The sequence below is a fragment of the Symphalangus syndactylus genome, chromosome 12 (assembly GCF_028878055.3).
Source record: "Symphalangus syndactylus isolate Jambi chromosome 12, NHGRI_mSymSyn1-v2.1_pri, whole genome shotgun sequence".
In the NCBI taxonomy this organism is placed as follows: domain Eukaryota; kingdom Metazoa; phylum Chordata; class Mammalia; order Primates; family Hylobatidae; genus Symphalangus; species Symphalangus syndactylus.
The window spans coordinates 137,338,801-137,358,554 of record NC_072441.2 but is presented as its reverse complement, the minus strand read 5'-3'; the positions used below and the strand labels follow the sequence as shown (position 1 = coordinate 137,358,554).

At 43.1% G+C, this 19,754-nt stretch overlaps 1 protein-coding gene and 1 long non-coding RNA gene across 3 annotated transcripts in view; both read left to right on the top strand.

The window, feature by feature from the left end:
- The window catches only part of ZMPSTE24 (zinc metallopeptidase STE24), a 47,285-nt gene extending 33,432 nt beyond the window's left edge, over window positions 1-13,853 (top strand). Inside the window, exons 8-10 of one of the 2 annotated variants that reach the window (XM_055255075.2) lie at window positions 5,620-5,724; window positions 10,543-10,686; window positions 12,133-13,853. In XM_055255075.2, coding sequence (XP_055111050.1) covers window positions 5,620-5,724; window positions 10,543-10,686; window positions 12,133-12,357 — 474 coding nt within the window. In that variant the 3' untranslated portion in view covers window positions 12,358-13,853. The remainder of the gene's footprint in view (window positions 1-5,619; window positions 5,725-10,542; window positions 10,687-12,132) is intronic. The other variant, XM_063627837.1, reaches the window with a different exon arrangement.
- Window positions 13,854-15,108: 1,255 nt separating this feature from the next.
- On the top strand, window positions 15,109-18,406 carry LOC129469000 (uncharacterized). Its single transcript, XR_008652887.2, has 3 exons — window positions 15,109-15,978; window positions 17,968-18,068; window positions 18,201-18,406. It is a non-coding gene; the product is annotated as an uncharacterized lncRNA (long non-coding RNA).
- The last annotated feature ends 1,348 nt before the right edge of the window (window positions 18,407-19,754 follow it).

Sequence of the window (19,754 nt, the reverse complement as noted above, 5' to 3'; positions counted from 1 at the left end):
CAGGTGCCCACCACCAAGCCCAGCTAATTTTTTGTATTTTTAGTAAAGATGGAGTTTCACTATGTTGGCCAGGCTGGTCTCAAACTCCTGCCCTTGTGATCCACCCACCTTGGCCTCCCAAAGTGCTGGGATTACAGGCATGAGCCACTGCACCCAGCCTCAGAGGTCATCTTTTTACTTAAAAAAAAAAAAAATTAGTGATGGCCGGGCACAATGGCTCATGCCTGTAATCTCAGCACTTTGGGGAGGCTGAGGCAGGTGGATCACGAGGTCAGGAGATTGAGACCATCCTGGCTAACACAGTGAAACCCCGTCTCTACTAAAAATACAAAAAATTAGCCGGGCTTGGTGGTGGGCTCCTGTAGTCCCAGCTACTCAGGACTCTGAGGCAAGAGAATGGCGTGAACCCAAAAGGCGGAGCTTGCAGTGAGCCGAGACCATGCCACTGCACTCCAGCCTGGGAGACAGAGCGAGACTCCATCTCAAAAAAAAAAAAAAATTTCACATAAGATTAACCATCTTAACCGTTTTAAAATGTATAATTCAGTGGCTTATAGTATATTCAAAAAGTTATATAACCATCACCAAACCACTATCTAATTAATCCTTTACTTTTAAGTTGGCCTTATATTTTCAATGTCTCTTGAAGACAGCATGTCAATAGGTTTTATTATGGTTGTTTTTAAAGCTATACTGACAGTTACTATCTTTTTATTGACTGGTTTAGTTTATGTATGTTGTGATTACTGACATACTTGGAATTATTTTTACCATCTTATTTTATGCCGTTTGTGTCTCTTTTCTGTCTTTTCTGTTTTCCACCCTCATCTTCTCCTCACCTCAACACATACACATACACCCTCCCGCTTTTTTCTAAGAACTGATTGAAAGTTTTAAAAAAATTCCGCTTGGGTCATTATTCATCTTTGGAGGTTCTTGTATTACTATTCTTTTAATGATTGCCACTAAAACTTAAGCATGCCCACATAACTGAAGATCTTAAAATACGCAGTATCTTCACTGTTTCCTGAACAATCCAGGGTCCTTAAATACTTTGAAACCATTATCCCTTTCATCTTGTATTTTAGTTTTATCCTGTTCATTGTTTATCCCCCAAATTGTCATTTTTTTTTTTTTTGGTCTTATACAGTTATCATTTAGATTCGTCTATATGCTTATCTGTTTTTCTGCTTAACATTCCTTATTCATGTCACACCTTTTAGGAATCATTTTCCTTCTTCCAGAAGTATATGCTTTAGGAATTTCTTTTTCTTTTTTTTTTTTTTTTTATTGAGATGGCGTCTCACTCTGTCACCAGGCTGGAGTGCAGTGGCGTGATCTCGACTCACTGCAACCTCTGCCTCCCAGGTTCAAGCAATTCTCCTGCCTCAGCCTCCCAAGTAGCTGGGACTACAGGCGCAAGCCACCATGCCCAGCTAATTTTTGTACTTCTAGTAGAGACGGGATTTCATCATGTTGGCCAAGATGGTCTTGATCTCTTGACCTTGTGATCTGCCCGCCTCAGCCTCCGAAATTGCTGGCATTATGGGTGTGAGCCACCACGCCTGGCCATGCTTTAGGAATTTCTTTGGAAAATTCTGGTTTTGTTTTTATTTTACTCTTATTCTTGGATATCAATGCAGAAATGACAGCTCTTTCTCTTACACTTTAAAGATATCATTCTGCCAGGTGCTTAAACTTGTAATCTCAGTACTTTGGGAGGCCAAGGCAGGAGGGTCACTTGAGCTCAGGAGTTCAAGACTAGCCTGGGCAACATAGCGAGAACTTGTCTCTACTAAAAATAAAAATTAGCAAATTAGCTAGTTGTGGTGGTGCATGCCTATAGTCCCAGTACTCAGGAGGCTGAGGTGGGAGGATCTTTTGGGCCCAGGAGATCAAGGCTGCAGTGAGCTATGATTGTACCACTGCACTCCAGCTTGGGCAACAGAATGAGATCCTGCCTCAAAAATAAATAAACAAATAAGATAAAGATAGCGTTCTGCTGTGTTCTGGATTTTTTTTTTTTTTTTTTTTTTTTGAGACAGAGTTTCACCCTTTTCCCCAGGCTGGAGTGCAATGGCGTGATCTCAGCTCAGTGCAATCTCCGCCTCCCGGGTTCAAGGGATTCTCCTGCCTCAGCCTTCTAAGTAGCTGTGATTACAGGCGCCTGCCACCATGCCCAGCTAATTTTTGTATTTTTAGTAGAGACGGGATTTCACCATGTTGGCCAGGCTGGTCTTAAACTCCTGACCTCAGGTGATCCACCTGCCTTGGCCTCCCAAATTGCTGGGATTACAGGTGTGAGCCACTGCGCCCTGCCCATGTTCTGGATTTCTTTGTTATTCCTGTTGAAAACATCTGGCTCTGAGCTTATTGTCTATTTTATTATTATTATTATTTTTTTCATATTTACAAATCAGGATGCATTTTTTTTCCCTTTTTTTGTGAGACAGTCTTGCTCTTGTTACCAGGCTGGAGTGCATTGCACAATCATAGATCACTGTAGCCTTGAACTTGTGGGTTCAAGCCATCATCCCATCTCAGCCTCTCAAGTAGCTGGGACTATAGGCGCACACCACTATGCCTGGCTAATTAAAAAAAATTTTTTTTGTAGAAACAGTGTCTCATTATGTTGCCCAGGCTTGTCCATGACTTTTTGTTTCTTAATTTATTCCTTTATTTTGGTAGAAAACATCCTCTAGTACCTTCCTGAGAAAGATTACATAGGTAAAGTTTTAAGTATGCTTAAAATGCCTTCATTTTTCTGTCATACTGGCTTGCTACTTAGACTGGGTATAGATTTCTAGATTGGAAATACTTTTCCTTTAGGATTGTGAAGGCATTGTTTCATGGCCTGCTTGATTCCAACACTGCTGATGGATCTGAAGTCATTCAGATTACTGATCCTGGCCAGGCATGGTGGCTTACGCCTGTAATCCCAGCACTTTGGGAGGCCAAGGCAGGCAGATAACTTGAGGCCAGGAGTTCGAGACCAGCCTGGCCAACATGACGAAACCCCTGTCTCTACAAAAAAATACAAAAATTAGTTGGGCGTGATAGCTCACGCCTGTAATCCCAGTACTCAGGAGGCTGAGGCACAAGAATTGCTTGAACCTGGGAGGTGCAGGTTGCAGTGAACTGAGATCCTGCCTCTGCACTCTAGCCTGGGTGACAAAGTGAGACCCTGTCTTAAAAAAAAAAAAAAAAAATTGCTGATCCTTTTGTTACTTTTTTTGTTTCTGTTTTTGTTTTTGTTTGCTTTTCTGGAAGTTTGTTAGATCTTTCTCTGTTTCAGTGTTCTAAAATTTCACATACCTTGATGGGGATCTGTTTTCATCTACCATGTTATATGCATCACACTGTTTTCATCCACTGTGATATATGCATTAGGCTCTTTTATTCTGGAAATCGAGGTCCTATGGTTGTAAGAAATTTTCTGAAATTATTTTATTGATTTTTCTTCTCTCCACTTTTTAAATTCTGTGTTTTCAGGGCTCCTCTTGCTGGAGTGCTGGATTTGTTATACTGAACTCTCCTATCTTTTTAACCCTCTTTTCCATTTTAAATTATCTCTTTCTACTTTCTGGAATTCCCTCATCATCTTCCAATCCTTTTATTGAACTTTCTTTTTTTTTTTTTTTTTTTTTGAGATGTAGTATTGCCCTCTTACCCAGGCTGGAGTGCAATGGCGTGATCTCGGCTCATTGCAACCTCCTCCCGGGTTCAAGCAATTCTCCTGCCTCAGCCTCCTGAGTAGCTGGGATTACAAGTGTGCACCAGCATGCCCAGCTAATTTTTTTTTTTTTTTTTTGTATCTTTAGTAGAGATGGGGTTTCACCATGTTGGCCAGGCTGGTCTCAAACTCCTGACCTCGTGATCCACCTGCCTCAGCCTCCCAGAGTGCTGGCATTACAGGCTTGAGTCACCATGCCCAACCTTCAGCTTGGATTTCTAAGATTTTTTTTATCTGAATTTTCCATTTTACAGCATTTTGTTATTTTTTCTTAGGTGCAGTATCTTAATTTTCTAAACTTTCTCTTTATATAATTTGTTTATTTCATGTTTTTTTTTTGTGGATCAGATCTTCTGTGTTAACAGCTTACCTCATATATCTGGTAAATCCTTGGTTATTTGCCCCTTAGTAAGAGAATGGGACTAGGCCGGGCACAGTGGCTCATGCCTGTAATCCCAGCACTTTGGGAGGCCAAGGCGGGTGGATCACCTGCAGTCAGGAGTTCGAGACCAGCCTGACTCACATGGTGAAACCTTGTCTCTACTAAAAATACAAAAATTAGCCGGGTGTGGTGGCATGCGCCTGTAATCCCAGCTATTCAGGAGGCTGAAGCATGAGAATCACTTGAACCCAGGAGGTGGAGGTTGCTGTGAGCTGAGATTGTGCCGTTGCACTCCAGCTTGGGCAACAAGAGTGAAACTCTGTCTAAAATAAATAATAATAACTACTTTTAATATTTGTATATACTTTCAGTCTACTTTTTATATTTGTATATTTTTATATACACATTCACATTGTTTCATAATTAGAATCATACTATATATTTTTAATTTGTGTCTTTCTTCACCTAATCATTTTCCAATGTCAGAACATAATCCTTTTTTTTTTTTTTTTTTTTTTTTTTGAGATGGAGTCTCACTTTTTCGCTCAGGTTGGAGTACAGTGGCATGATCTTGGCTCACTATAGACTACGCCTCCCAGTTTCAAGCAGTTCTCATGCCTCAGCCTCCTGTAGCTGGGATTACAGGCATGCACCACCATGCCTGGCTAATTTTTTATTATTATTATTATTTATTATTATTTTTTTTGAGACGGAGTCTTGCTCTGTCACCTAGGCTGGAGTACAATGGCGTGATCTCGGCTCACTGCAACCTCCGTCTCCCAGGTTCAAGCGATTCTCCTGCCTCAGCCTCCAGAGCAGCTGCGATTACAGGCGCATACCACCATACCCTGCTAATTTTTTGTATTTTAGTAGAGGCAGGGTTTCACCATGTTGGTCAGTCTGGTCTCGAACTCCTGACCTCGTGATCCACCCACCTTGACCTCTCAAAGTGCTGGGATTGCAGGCATGAGCCACCACACCCAGCAATATTTTGTATTTTTAGTAGAGATGGGATTTCGCTATGTTTGCCAGGCTAGTCTGGAACTCCTGGCCTCAAGTTATCTGCCTGCCTCGGTTTCCCAAAGTGTTGAGATTACAGGCGTGAGCCACTGCAATTGGCCCTAATCTTTGAAAACAAAATTTCTAATGGTTTTGTAATATAATGTGACTGTCATATAACTTTATCATGATTTATTTAACTATTGTCCCATTATAAAGATTTCTGTTTCTTCCAGTTTGTTTTTTTCCTAATCTAAGTTAGTCTAGACTGTGAGCTTTATGTAGTCTGGGAATGTCCATCTTGCTCGTCATTCCGTCTTCAGTGCTTAACCCACTGTCTCATGTGGAGCGGTGGTTCAGGGAATGTTTTGTTAAGACAATCAACAGTTTTGAACAAAACTGATTATTTCTTTAAGTTAAAATCTGTGAAGGGCTATTACTGGGTTAAAAGATAAAACTTTTTAAAGATTCTCAATAATTTATTTTTCATTTTTTTAAAATTCAGAATAAGAAACAAGGATGTAAAAATGAGGAGGTACTCGCTGTACTAGGCCATGAACTGGGGCACTGGAAGTTGGGACATACAGTCAAAAATATCATTATTAGCCAGGTAAGTGTGGAATGACAATTCTTTTTTTGTGGTATGGTAGTCAAATTCGAACTATGGCAGGCATGAGAGGTCATATAAGAGAGGCCGAGACAGACTCCACAGCCAGGCTACCTGGTTTCCCATCACAGCTCCCTGACTTACTACCTGTGTGACCTCAGGCAAGTTCCTTAACCTCTGCCTCTGTCCCCTCATTGAATGATAATACCTCATAGGACTGGTTAAGAATTAAGTGAGTTAATACATGTAAAGAGTTTAGACTAGCACCTGGAACATGGTGAGTACTATATAAATTATTGTTATCACCACCATCATCACCTCCAGGGAAAGAACTTGGAAGATCAAAAGGAACAAGCCTAGATAAGTTGGACATTAAAATGCTTTTTTAAAATTAAATTAAAAAATTTTTTTTTCAGACAGAGTCTCACTCTGTCACCCAGACTGGAGTGCAGTGATGTGATCTCGGCTCACTACAACCTCTGCCTCTCAGGTTCAAGCAATTCTCCTATCTCAGCCTCCTGAGTAGCTGGGACTACAGGCACCCACCACCATCCCTGGCTAATTTTTGTATTTTTAGTAGACACAGGGTATCACCATGTTGGCCAGGCTGGTCTCGAACTCCTGACCTCAGGTGATGCGCCCACCTCGGCCTCCCAAAGTGCTGGGATTATAGGCGTGAACCACTGTGCCCACCCTAAAATGCCTTTTTTTTTTTTTTTGAGAGGAGTTTCACTCTTGTTGCCCAAGCTGGAGTGCAATGGCGCTCACTGCAGCCTCTGCCTCCTGGGTTCAAGCAACTCCCCTGCCTCAGCCTCCTGAGTAGCTGGGATTACAGGCATATGCCACCACACCTGACTAATTTTTATTTTGTATTTTTAGTAGAAACGGGGTTTCGCCATGTGAGCCAGGCTGGTCTTGAACTCCTGACCTCAGGTGATCTGCCTGCCTCAGCCTCCCAAATTGCTGGGATTACAGGCATGAGCCACCACTCCCGGCCTCTAGAATACTTTTTTTAAAACATTTTTTTCTTTTTCTTTTCTTTTCCTTTTTTTTTTTTTTTTGAAATGGGGTCTCTCTCTGTCATCCAGGCTAGAATGCAGTGGTGTGATCTCAGCTCACTGCAGCCTGCACCTCCCAGGCTTAAGCCATCCTCCAGCCTCTGCCTCCCTAGTAGCTGAGACCACAGGTGCATGCCACCACACCTGGCTAATTTTTTTGTATTTTTGGTAGAGACCAGTTTTCACTATGTTGTCCAGGATGGTCTTGAACTCCTAAGCTCAAGCGATCCACTCACCTTGGCCTCCCAAAGTGCTGGAATTACAGGCATAAGCCACCGTGCCCAGTCTAAAACATATTTTTCATTTAAAAATTATTGCCGGGTGTGGTGGCTCCCGCTTGTAATCCCAGCACTTTGGGAAGCTGAGACGGTGGATCACTTGAGGTCAGGAGATCGAGACCAGCCTGGCCAACATGGTGAAGCCCCATCTCTACTAAAAATACAAAAATTAGCCAGGTGTGGTGGCGTGCACCTCTAATCCCAGCTACTTGGGAGACTGAGGCAGGAGAATTGCCTGAACCCAGGAGGCAGAGGTTGCAGTGAGCTGAGATCGCCCCAGTGCACTCCAGCCTGGGCGACAGAGTGAGACTCCGTCTCAAAAAAAAAAAGAAAAAGTTACTATATATTCATTGGAAATTGTAGAAAATACAAAAAGAAAGCAATTCCAATAATGTTCCTCCTCTGGGTTCTAGAACCTCTAAACCAACAGATGTTTAGGCTTTGGGTGAAAAAGCACTATATCGTGCTGACTAGTTCTGAGCATATGTGGCCTTAACTGAATCTTCAGTGGGTTTTCAGACCTTTAAAAAAGCTGGCTGAGCGAGGCATGGTGGCTCATGCCTGTAATCCCAATGCTTTGGAAGGTTGATGAGGGAAGATCACTTGAGGCCAGGAGTTTGAGACCAGCCTGGGCAACATAGTGAGATCCCCTTCTCTCCAAAAGGTTAAAAAATTAGCTGGGCTTGGTGGTATGCACCTGTAGTCCCAGCTACTTGGGAGGGTGGGATGGGAGGATGGCTTGAGTGCAGGAGATCAACACTGTAGTGAGCCGTGATCACACCACTGCACTTCCAGCCTGGGTGACAAGGAGACCCTGTCTCTAAAAAAAATTAAAATAAAAAGGCCAGCTGGTTCTGGGTGATGGATTACATGGGAAGACTTGTGAACTCCTGTAGGCACTTTCCTGTATCTTTAGGTATAGAAATGCATTCCTTGGCTTGAAGCTATGTTGTGTGGATACATGACACTGAGTAAGATTAAATAAGTCCAGGTCCAAGTTCAATTGAGTTTTCAGTCTAATAAGGAAAATCACTGCCCCTTCCATGAGGGAAGGGTTCCAATGGAATCAGCCTACCACAAGCTGGTTAAATGGTCCCTGAGATGTGGTACCTTATCAAGGCTGGGATTGATTGCTTCTCCGGACACATTGGGCATATGGCATGCGCCAGTGAGGAGGGTGTCTGTGTTGACTAATACATTAACTCCATCTTTGTCACTGTGGCCACTCTATTCATAAAGTCCCTTGACCAAGTCATGAAGTGGCTACAGAGAAAGGCTAGCTGACCTTCACAAGAGCAGGTGTCTTCCTCACTTGACCAAGAGCCTCCTTGACCATGGGACTCTTTGGGTGAACAATATTAGGCCAACTATAGTCAAACTCTGCAGTAATTTTGGAAGTTTTTCACATACCTCTTTTCCAAATCTCCTTGTTAGCCATCCTCTACTTTTTTCCAAGGCCCTAATTATCCAGCTGAACCATTTTTTTCCCACTGCCAATGAATTAGGATATATATCCTTGCTTCAGGCTTTCTGTCCTCCCAGGCTGAATAGACAGTGAGATATACACCTTAAAGTTCCCCTCACCGAGAGTAATTCCCTTCACCACTGCCTTCCAAGACCATCCCTGAGTGGCTCTGTAATGCCACAGCAGTCCACTTACATCTGGTGCCAGCATATTGTATTAAGTTGTTTGTAAAATAGGCTCTGATTTTGTTCCTGTTCAACTAATTGATTATAGGGAATGCCATATGAGTAAGGGTTGGTTGAGGGTTGTTGGTGGCAGGAGTTGGTGTACTAGAGTATGAGCCATCTGCTTATTTAACTTACTGGTGCCTTCTTAACTTGCTTCATTTCCACTCTTATATCTACCACTTGTCCTTGATGATGAAGTGCTTCTGGGCATAGTGGTTTCCTGGCTAGACAGATTAACATATTAACATAGCATCCAGTTCAGGAGGGATAGTTCAGTTTGCAGGATCATGGTATACCATGGCCAGGAATTCAGTCTGTAGTAGGGCCCAGTAGCAAACCAAAAGTTGTTTTTCAAAAGGACAATGGTTACTTGACAAAAGTGGATGCATAGATTATAAGTATAGGAGACTTCACTGAGTTTTCTGTTGGAGCTTGTCATATTGGATCCACTGAGTTATAAGGATGAGTGTTGAAGCTGCTTGTCCTGGGGCAGCTGGTGAGCCTTCTTATGCTCTGAGCCCCATTCTAAGCTGACAGCTTCTTGGGTCATCTCGTTTGGGTCAAATGGTTTGGAGCAACACACTTAAATAAGGTACATGTGGCCTCCAAGATCCTAATTTGCACAGAAAAAGAATGTTGTATGTTCTCCAACCTTACTCCAAGAGGTTGTATTTTGGTATAGATTTTTTATTTTTTTCCCCTCTCATTATTGATCAAGATGGATCTACTTTTTCCCCTGACCTTTCTAACTATTCGGTACAGCTCCAGTGAGCCTAGAGAGGATTCAAGGGAAGCCTGTTTCTTTGGAGCCGCCACTTCAAAGTCAGGTGGGAGGCGTTGTATCTGATTACAATGTTATAAAACAAGGCCAGAATCCATTCTAGCCCTTCACCCTTTTACAGAGAGAAAATATCCTATTGCTATTGACCACTTCAAACCCTCAATGATAGGAGCCTCAACTTAAGCTTGCCCTTATAGAAAATGATACAGTTTATACATTTGAGAACATTTTATTTTACTTTTGAAATAAAAGTGAAACTAAAAACTACTGGCGGGGCAGGATGGTTCATGCCTGTAATCCCAGCACTTTGGGAGGCTGAGGTGGGCGGATCATCTGAGGTCAGGAGATTGAGACCATCCTGGCTAACACGGTGAAACCCCGTCTCTTCTAAAAATACAAAAAATTAGCCAGGCGTGGTGGCGGGCACCTGTAGTCCCAGCTACTTGGGAGGCTGAGGCAGGAGAATGGCGTGAACCTGGGAGGCAGAGCTTTCAGTGAGCCAAGATCATGCCACTGCACTCCAGCCTGGGCGACAGAACGAGATCTGTCTCAAAAAAAGCTACTTAAATCATTTGTTCTGTGATCACACTGATACCTTTCTTAAAATCACACTATGAATTTTTTTTTTTTTTTTTTTTTGAGATGGAGTCTCACTCTTGCCCAGGCTGGAGTGCAGTGGCATGATTTCAGCTCACTGCAAGCTCCGCCTCCCAGGCTCATGCCATTCTCCTGCCTCAGCCTCCCGAGTAGCTGGGACTGCAGGCGTCTACCACCACGTCCAGCTAATTTTTTTTGTATTTTTGGTAGAGACGGGGTTTCACCGTGTTAGCCAGGATGGTCTCGATCTCCTGACCTCGTGATCTGCCCGCCTTGGCCTCCCAAAGTGCTGGGATTACAGGCGTGAGCCACCACGCCCGGCCACACTATGATTTCTTATACTTTATGGATGCTACTGATCCCATAGTGAAATTGGCTTGGTAATAACTTAGAAATTTCATGTCCTTCTTTCTAGATGAATTCTTTCCTGTGTTTTTTTTTATTTGCTGTATTAATTGGTCGAAAGGAGCTTTTTGCTGCATTTGGTTTTTATGATAGCCAACCCACTCTTATTGGACTATTGATCATCTTCCAGTTTATTTTTTCACCTTACAATGAGGTAATGTATGATCTTTAAAATTATCATACATATGCTCTTGCCTGCTTCAAATCTAGAGCTTTCAGGATAGTGAAAAAGGAAATAGAACAGTACAGTTTTAACAAATAGATGAAACAAAGTCTTTTAGTCCCCTGATTCACTGGTCAGTATGACAAAGTAGCAGAAAAATTCAAGCCCAAATAAATAAACGTTTGCATACTCTTAGGAAAATATAAGTAGAAAATTAGACTTCAGTGGTGAACACCTAAAAGGACTCGGTAGATGGAGATTAACTATTTCAATGTTGTGTCCTAGGCCACATGTTCACCAGTGTTTGGGTAAAAATCTTATGTGTGTGAGGGGACAAAGCAAACACTAATTGAGTCTGTGTACGGCTCAGTAAGGGAGGCTTAGTGACTGTTCCTCTCCTCTGTGACCAGCTGCCTCCACATAGCCTGAGGGATCCACCCAAACCCACAAAATCAAAATCTAGTATTTTGTGGTAAATGAAACTTAAGAACATTGCTCTGTGTTAGCTCATTAGGGGTATTCCGTGTTAGTGATAATACATAGGTTAATGAGACTATATAACACACCTGACAATGGCATCATTTCATGATGTTTGGTAAGGCTTCCAAATTAAGCTAAGAAATAATTTTGAAGATCTTGAGGTATCTCCATTCAGAAGAATTCTTTCTTGGGATAGATTGTAGAGTTAAGATGAGCTAAATGAATTACATTTTTCTATTATGTATGGTGGGGACACCAGGAAAGAAAAATGGAGGGGCATAGATCATATTCATATAGCATTGTCCACATAAACAAAATAAATTTGGCAGAGAACTGAGATGTATTATCTTAAAACTCTTTTTTTTTTTTTTTAAGATGGAGTCTCACTCTGTCACCCAGGCTGGAATGCAGGGGTGTCATCTTGGCTCACTGCAGCCTCTGCCTCCAGGATTCAAGCAATTCTCCTGCCTCAGCCTCCTGAATAGCTGGGATTACAGGCGCCCATCACCAGGCCCAGCTAATTTTTGTATTTTTACTAGAGAAAGGGTTTCACCATGTTGGCCAGGTTGGTCTCGAACTCCTGACCTCAGGTGATCCACCTGCCTCAGCTTCCCGAAGTGCTGGGATTACAGGTGTGAAGCACCACCCCCGGCCTGAGCATGACTTTGAGTCTCATGTCAGCACTCCAAAGTTTCAGATTTTGGAACATTTCAGATTTCAAGTTTTTGGTTAGGGATGTTCAACTTTTATATGTGTTTTTGGCCTGTTTGCTTGGGAGAAAATAAGGCTCAATTTATAATTTCCTCACCGTAGGTCCCCTCAATATTAGTGGCTGTTCTTTTGTCCTGCCATTCCTCTTATCCCAAGCCAAACTTCCTCTACAGTCTCAGCTCATGGAACCTTCAGTAGCAACGAAGAGGTGGACAGTGGCTAAAACGCTTCCATTTTCTTTTTCAGGTTCTTTCTTTTTGCCTAACAGTCCTAAGCCGCAGATTTGAGTTTCAAGCTGATGCATTTGCCAAGAAACTTGGGAAGGCTAAAGACTTATATTCTGCTTTAATCAAACTTAACAAAGATAACTTGGGATTCCCCGTTTCTGACTGGTTGTTCTCAATGTGGCATTATTCTCATCCTCCACTGCTAGAGAGACTTCAAGCTTTGAAAACTATGAAGCAACACTGAGATGCCCAGGGTCTGTGACTGAAGACATTTCTGATTATTTCTGTCCTGGCAGCATGTTCCAGCTCTTGATGTTTTTAAACTTTTTTTTAAAAGAAAAATTAAGTACAGAAAAGCCCAGATTTAAATACATTTAATATGTCATTTCAAAAATGATTTTAATGATTCATTTCTTAAAACACTGAATGAATTTTGAAGCTTAATGTTTTTAAAGGCATAGTTTTATCTTTGACGTCTAATTTACCATCAAGTTGTAAAATTATCTGGAAAAATACAGAACTTGTTTTATTTGTATACTTATATGGAATCTGCATGTGAGGTGTTTGAGGGCGTATGTTTGAAAGAGGGAGCATCACCACGGGAATCCTTTCTGTGAGGCGGAAACAGTGGTCCTGAATCATTGTGCTCATACTTAACTTGAAATCTGGTCTTACTTTCATGCTGTTGTGATTTCACCTGGTGAGTCAGTGTTTTAAATAAGAAAGGTAATAGTTGGTAAGGCCAATGTTATTTAAATGAAAGTAGTTAGAAAAATGCTCTCCTATTCTACCAAATTTTAAATTTCTCTCTTCCCTCTCTTGCTACACAGTGATCAAGAGTTTCTCATAGTGCTTTGAAGTTAGAAATTATGTATAGGATATTTTAAATCATTGAGTTTTGTGGGGTTTTTTTGTTTGTTTTTGTTTTTTGGAAAATCCCTGTCTTTATCTTTTTTCCCACATGGTAGATATGATCCCATTGGGAGTAAATTGTAGCTTTTTCTCATTCATGCAGTAAATAATACATCCTTTCACTTAGCAGAGATGGCCATATTAAACACGTTTTGCTATGTTAAAAGTGGCAGAACAGGAAAGACAAATTAAAAATAACATTTTTTAAGTGATATAAGGGTGAAATACTGATGAATCTGTATGACATTACAGGGAAAAATATATAGTTTTCTATCTCTTTCAAGGGCAGAAGAGTTTTCATTTTTATTTTTGTAATTTTATCTGTAAGTCATAAATACTACTTAATCAGGCCCGATTCTACTTTTGAAAATTACAGTTCTTGAAATGCAGATAATGTTTACTTTGAAAACAAATGTCATGAAAGATTTCCAGTTTTTAAAGCTATGTGTTTCACTGCTTCATATCTCTGTCCACTTTCTGAATGAGAACTTATTTTGTGCCTAGAGCTCTCACTCACTGATAATGCTTACCTTCTGGGCATTTATTCCAAAGTGGGATCGACTGTACGCCTTTGGTATCTGACCATAAAGTCTTTTGCTCCGCTGACATTTGGGTGATGTCTTCACATGGAAATATAATAAAAATTAAAATCTAGTACTGCAGTATTTATTTTCCTAAGGCTAAAGAGGAGCAGTCCTATGCCTTTTATTCAGCATCCTTTATCTGTAACTTCATGCTCTGATAACTGCCTTTCCTTCCTTCTGTGCCTTTGAATACAAATTTCAGTTCTACAGAAGTGAAACATTAAACATTGCCAATGCAAATGTATGTACTTTGTCTTTAGTTTGATATTTGTGTATCATTTGTTTAATTTGTGTATCATTTGTTTAATTTGTGTATCATTTGTTACCTGAACATATGTTTATTACCCGAGAGGAACTGGGTGCTAGCGATGAAGAGCGGAATGAAGAAATAGCCCTAATGATGAGTGGTGTTAGCACCACCACTGTGCTTTACACAGTCTCTTCAGTGTCTTGCTCCTGCTCTGCTCCAGAGTATCACCTGTTCTTGCAGATATTTCCTTGGAAGCTTCATTTGGAATCATTCCTTCTCCATTTTTATAACCTCAAATTGTTGAGCCTGCCTGGTCTGCTCCAGCTGCCTCTTTGGTTTTCCTTACATATGGTGGCAGTAATTAGCTTTTAAATATGTGACTGACTTAGTCACCCACACTTTATGGATGGCAGAGGCATAGGGATGGCTAAAAGGATACTGGTAGGTTCCTGAGAAATTGACCAATCAAGGGAAGAGTAGATAGGCCCACCAAAGAAGGAATAGATGGCACTCTGCACCCTAAGAAAGACTTGGTGGATGTGCAGCAGGGGCAAAATTGAGTAGGTCAAGGCCTTGGGTAAAATGGCACAACTCCAGCAGAGTTAAGCTCTGAGTCTAAGGTAGAATCTCTGTTGTGTGTATATACTGGCTTTATCTGAGTTGGCGCTTTGCTGAGGTCTGAGAACTGCTTGTAAATTCTGCCTCTGTTTAGGATAGGAGAATTCCCAGGATCAGTTCAGTGGTTTTAGTACCAGATGATGGTCCCAGCTTGCCCTTATACTTTATATGCTCACTGTTACCCCTGATCCTACATGTGCTATTCCCCTCCCTGTGGAAACTCTACTTGTTTTTTTTTTTGTTTTTTTTTTTTGGAGAAGGAGTTTCTCTCTTGTTGTCCAGGCTGGAGTGCAATGCCCCGATCTCAGCTCACCGCAACCTCCACCTCCTGGGTTCAAGCGATTCTCCTGCCTCAGCCTCCCGAGTAGCTAGGATTACAGGCTTGCGCCACTACGCCTGGCTAATTTTTTGTATTTTTAGTAGAGATGGGGTTTCACCATGTTGCCCAGGCTGGAGTGCAATGGTGCGATCTCGGCTCACTGCAACCTCCACCACCCAGGTTCAAGAGATTCTCCTGCTTCAGCCTCCTGAGTAGCTGGGATTACAGGCATGTAAGCCACCACATCCGGCTAATTTTTATATTTTTTTCTTTTCTTTTTTTTTTTTAGACTCTCTGTCGCCCAGGATTGAGTATAGTGGCGTGATCTTGGCTCACTGCCACCTCCATCTCCCAGGTTCAAGTGATTCTTCTGCTTCAGCCTCCTGAGTAACTGAGATTACAGGCATGGGCCAACACACCTGGCTGATTTTTGTATTTTTAGTAGAGACGGGGTTTCTCCATGTTGGCCAGGCTGGTCTCGAACTCCTAACCTCAGGGAATCCGCCCGCCTTGCCCTCCCAAAGTGCTGGGATTATGGGGTGAGCCACCGTGCCCAGCAAGTTTTTGTATTTTTAGTAGAGACGGGGTTACTCCATGTTAGCCAGGCTGGTCTGGAGCTCCTGACCTTGTGATCTGCCTGCCCTGGCCTCCCAAAATGCTGAGATTACAGGTGTGAGTCACCACACCTGGCCATGTTCTTACATACTTTCTGTATCTTTGATGGTTTTGAGTATTCTGCCATCATTAGCAGAAAGCTAACTACCATTTAAGGGCCTTACGTTCTATCCTAAGGGCAAAACAAAACTATAGATAATTTGTAATCCAAAACTTTTATCCAGAAACATTTTAAGACCACAGTGATGTGAGCAAGTAACTTGAACGATGTGTGCCAGGCTGAGTTCAGTTTTGTGGGAAGGCAAATGCAATCCATCGTGGAATGGGATAGTCCCATTTAGACAATATGGATAAGGAAATCTTGGGTTCTTCTCTGTTATCCAGGATGATTTCCAGGGAGGAGGATTTCCTAAACAGTTTGACCAGAAACAGCTAGGAAGATACCTCTGTGTGTTCTAAAAACCTGTGAAGCCGGCACCGCCAATACTCAGAAAGCAGATTCGCCTTACTCTGCCCTTCGCTGAGTCAGAGCTCCCCTCTGGCTTTCTGGATGATGATGAGTAACAGGTAAAGTATTAGGCTTAAGCCTGGGGCTCTATAATCCAACATGCCACTTACTAGTAAGACTTTGGGTAAGAAACTTGACCAAGACTGTATTTCTCCATCTGTCCCAACTCTAACAAGCGCCGCTCTAGGTGATAGGGAATACATGGTAAACAAAAGGTACAAAAATCCGCCACCTCTTGGAGTTTACATTCTAGTATCCGGGAGACAGACAACTAAAATGTATTTATATGGTGATACATGTTTTGGAGAAAAAAGGCGGGGGGCTGAGGTGTTTGGGTGGGGGTGGGAGCTGCAATTTTATTTTATTGTCTTTTATTTTTTTGAGATAGAGTTTCACTCTGTTGCCCAGGCTGGAGTGCAGTGGCACGATCTTGGCTCACTGCAACCTCTGCCTCCCAGGTTCAAGCGATTCTCCTGCCTCAGCCTCCCAAGTACATCCACCACCACACCTGGCTAGTTTCTGTGTTTTTAGTAGAGATGGGGTGTCACCATGTTGGCCAGACTGGTCTCGAACTCCTGACCTCAAGTGATCCACCCGCCTTGGCCTCCCAAAGTTCTGGGATTACAGGCATGAGCCACCGTGCCTGGCCAGCAATTTTAAATAAGGTGGTCACAAAAAGGCATCACTGAAGGTCACGTTTGAACCAAGACCTGAAGGAAATGAAGAGTGAGGTGTTCTAGGGAGGTATCTGAGGGAAGAGCATCCCAGATGCTAGATTTTGCAGGACCTTGTAGGCCATTGTAAGAATTCAGGCTTTTCCTTGAGTGTGGTAGGAAGCCATTGTAGAGTTTTAGGTTAAGGAGTGACATGATCTGAATTTTTAATAGGACCACTCTGGCTTCTATGTTGAGGAGCAAAGGTTGAAGCAAGGGACCAGTTGGGAGAGGCTTGCAGTCCTTCCTGCAAGAAATAATGGTTCTAGACTGGAGTGGTAGTCAGGAGGTGGTAAGTGGCTGGATTCTGGATATATTTTTAAGACTGAGCCAACAGGATGTGCTGATGGATCAGATGTGGGGTCTAAGAGATAAAGTGGGAGTGGAGGACGACTCCAGTGTATTTGGCTTAAGTAACTGGAAAGATGGAGTTGCCCTTGGGTGAGATGGGAAAGATCGCAGGAGGGGGGGTTCTGGAGGGGAAAACCAGGAATTGTTTTGGACATGTTAAATTTGAGATGCCCATCAGACATCGAAGGGGAGATGTTGAGTAGGCAGCTGGATCAATGGATCAAGTTAAGCAGCGAGATCTGGACTGGGGATATATAGATAGAGTTTAAAGCCATGAAACTGAATGAGATATGAGAGGAGCCAGAGAAAAAGATGTGGTCCAAGGACCAAGTGACTTTCAGATACTGGAGACGTGAGAAATCAGCGCAGGAATCTGAGAACAGTGTGGTGAGCTAAAAGCCAAAGTGAGACCAACCCTTCCCATAAAGGGGAGCAAAGATTTGGGATAGTATCTACAGGTGGGATTGAGACAGAGATTTTATTTTTTAACATGGCAAATGGGGTAATACCTACTTTACAGGGCTGTGATAGGGATAGTATGAGATAATGTTTGCAGACACTTAGCACGGTATCTAATAATATAAGAGCTCAACAATTGATACTTGTGGGTGATATTAATAATTCACCCTAATTGCTATGAGGTAAATAAGCACAAAATTAAAATGTTTCTGGGCCAGGTGTGGTGGCTCAAGCCTGTAATCCCAGCACTTTGGGAGGCTGAGGCGGGTGAATCATGAGGTCAGGAGATCGAGACCATCCTGGCTAACACAGTGAAACCCCGTCTCTACTAAAAATACAAAACAATTAGCCGGGCATGGTGGTGGGTGCCTGTAGTCCCAGCTACTCGGGAGGCTGAGGCAGGAGAATCACTTGAACCAGGAGGTGGAGCTTGCAGTGAGCTGAGATCGCATCACTGCACTCCAGCCTGGGCGACAGAGTGAGACTGTCTCAAAAAAAAAAAAAAAAAATATGTTTCTGACCCAGCTGGCCTTTAGGGTAAGGAGAGGATTGCCAGAGAGATGAAGTTTGAAAGAGGAGTCAGCAGCAGCAGGTGTGGGACTCTCCTCACAGGCTGCATTCTAGAGGTGCGGTTTGGTGTTGAACCTTTGCAAAGGGGCTGGGCTGTCTTGGTGCAATGCCCTTTCTGTTAAGCTTCTAAATCCCCCTTTTCCTAATTGTAAACAGGGGAATTGAGTTCCTTTTTTTTTTTGCATCAGATTGTTGCCTCCCAAGATTCAGCTGTCAAAGGGCAGGTCCCTGTTCTCAGTAGGTGAGGGAATAAAACTTGTACACCAGGCCATCTCAGAACACATCTCAGCCGCACACAAATGGAGACCAGATCCCTTCCTTCCTGGTTTGTTGATTGGTGGGGTCTTCCTCTGAGCATCCTGAACATATTCATTTAATAAATATTTATTGAGCACCTGCTGTGTGCCAGGCACTGTTTGATGTGCTGCAGAATAGAACAGCAAATAAGAGCAAAAGTTTCTACCCTCGTGGAGCTTATATTCTAGTGCTTTATTTTGAATAGTGCTAAGTATGGAAGAGAAATAATAAAGCAGAATGGTATTCTGGATATCAGGGTAAGGATGAGGTCAGTTTTGAATAAAGACCTGAAGCAAGGTCACTGGCAGTGATATTTTGGGGAAGAACATTCCAAGCAGAGGGCATGGCTTGTGTGTTGTGCACGTGTTAGAGGAACAGCATAGGCCGGTATGGCTGCAGTGGAATGTACCAGAGTCTAAGCACAAAGGTGAGTTTAGAAAGGCATATAGGAGATTCGTAGATCACAGCAAATGGTCTGAGTGAAATTCACCCACCAGGGAGTCTTACATAGGCTACCAACCACTGGTCCTTAGGAACTAGCCCCCTTTCAGCCCCTTCAAATTGCTGTCAGAAGGAATGAGGTGTAACTGCATGCGATTTGTGAATCATCAGCCTCTCTGTGGTGCTGAAACCCTCCAGTGGACCATCTCTGGGAATGTTGCAGAGAGGGATAAGGAAAGGGCCCCAGGGCAGGTGCATCAAGAGACTTCAAGAAGTAGAGTGGCTCTCTAAACGTAAGGCTCCAGGCACTAGGAGCAAGTGAGGGACCCAGCCTAGGGAAGGGAGAACCGTCCTCCCCACCAGGTATGTGATACCTAAGAGCCTGCCCAAGGCTTGGCTTCAGCTGCGTCCTGCAGCTCGCATCCTCTCCCTTCCTCTTCTGTGCCCTGCACTCCAGGGGGCCCTTGGCGGCTACAGTAGCAGCATGGCCTTCTCTGGGGACTGAGATGCTGTAACTTGGGAATTGCCCAAGCACTGAGGGTGAAGCCACATCAGTGGCCCTCAGTCTAACCCCACCGTGTCCCTCCTGTGTCCCTGGATTGGGGTAGGGGGGCTGAGATGTCACTAGTGATAAATGTGTGTTGAGAGGAGGAGGGAGGAGGGAGGATGGGCTAGTGGAGGGTAGTGGGTAGAAGGAGGAGGGCAAGGATGCGTCAGCATAGAGGGGACTTGGAGCTAAGTTTGTGGTAAGGTGAGAGGGCCTATGCTTCCGCACATGCTTGGACTTCAGGCTGGAGTCCCCGAGCCTCAGCCCCTTCCCCTCCTCTTCCTCCTTGAAGGCCTACAGAGCTATGGGCTGGGAACCCCCAGGTAGTACAGATCAGATCTGAGCTAGTCTCTCCTGGCCTTTTTTCATCCAAGTCCATATCTGTTTTTCTGATGAACCTGAAAACCCCTGGAAGGCAAGAACAAGGTCTTCCAATCTTTCACTACCAGCTCCTCCC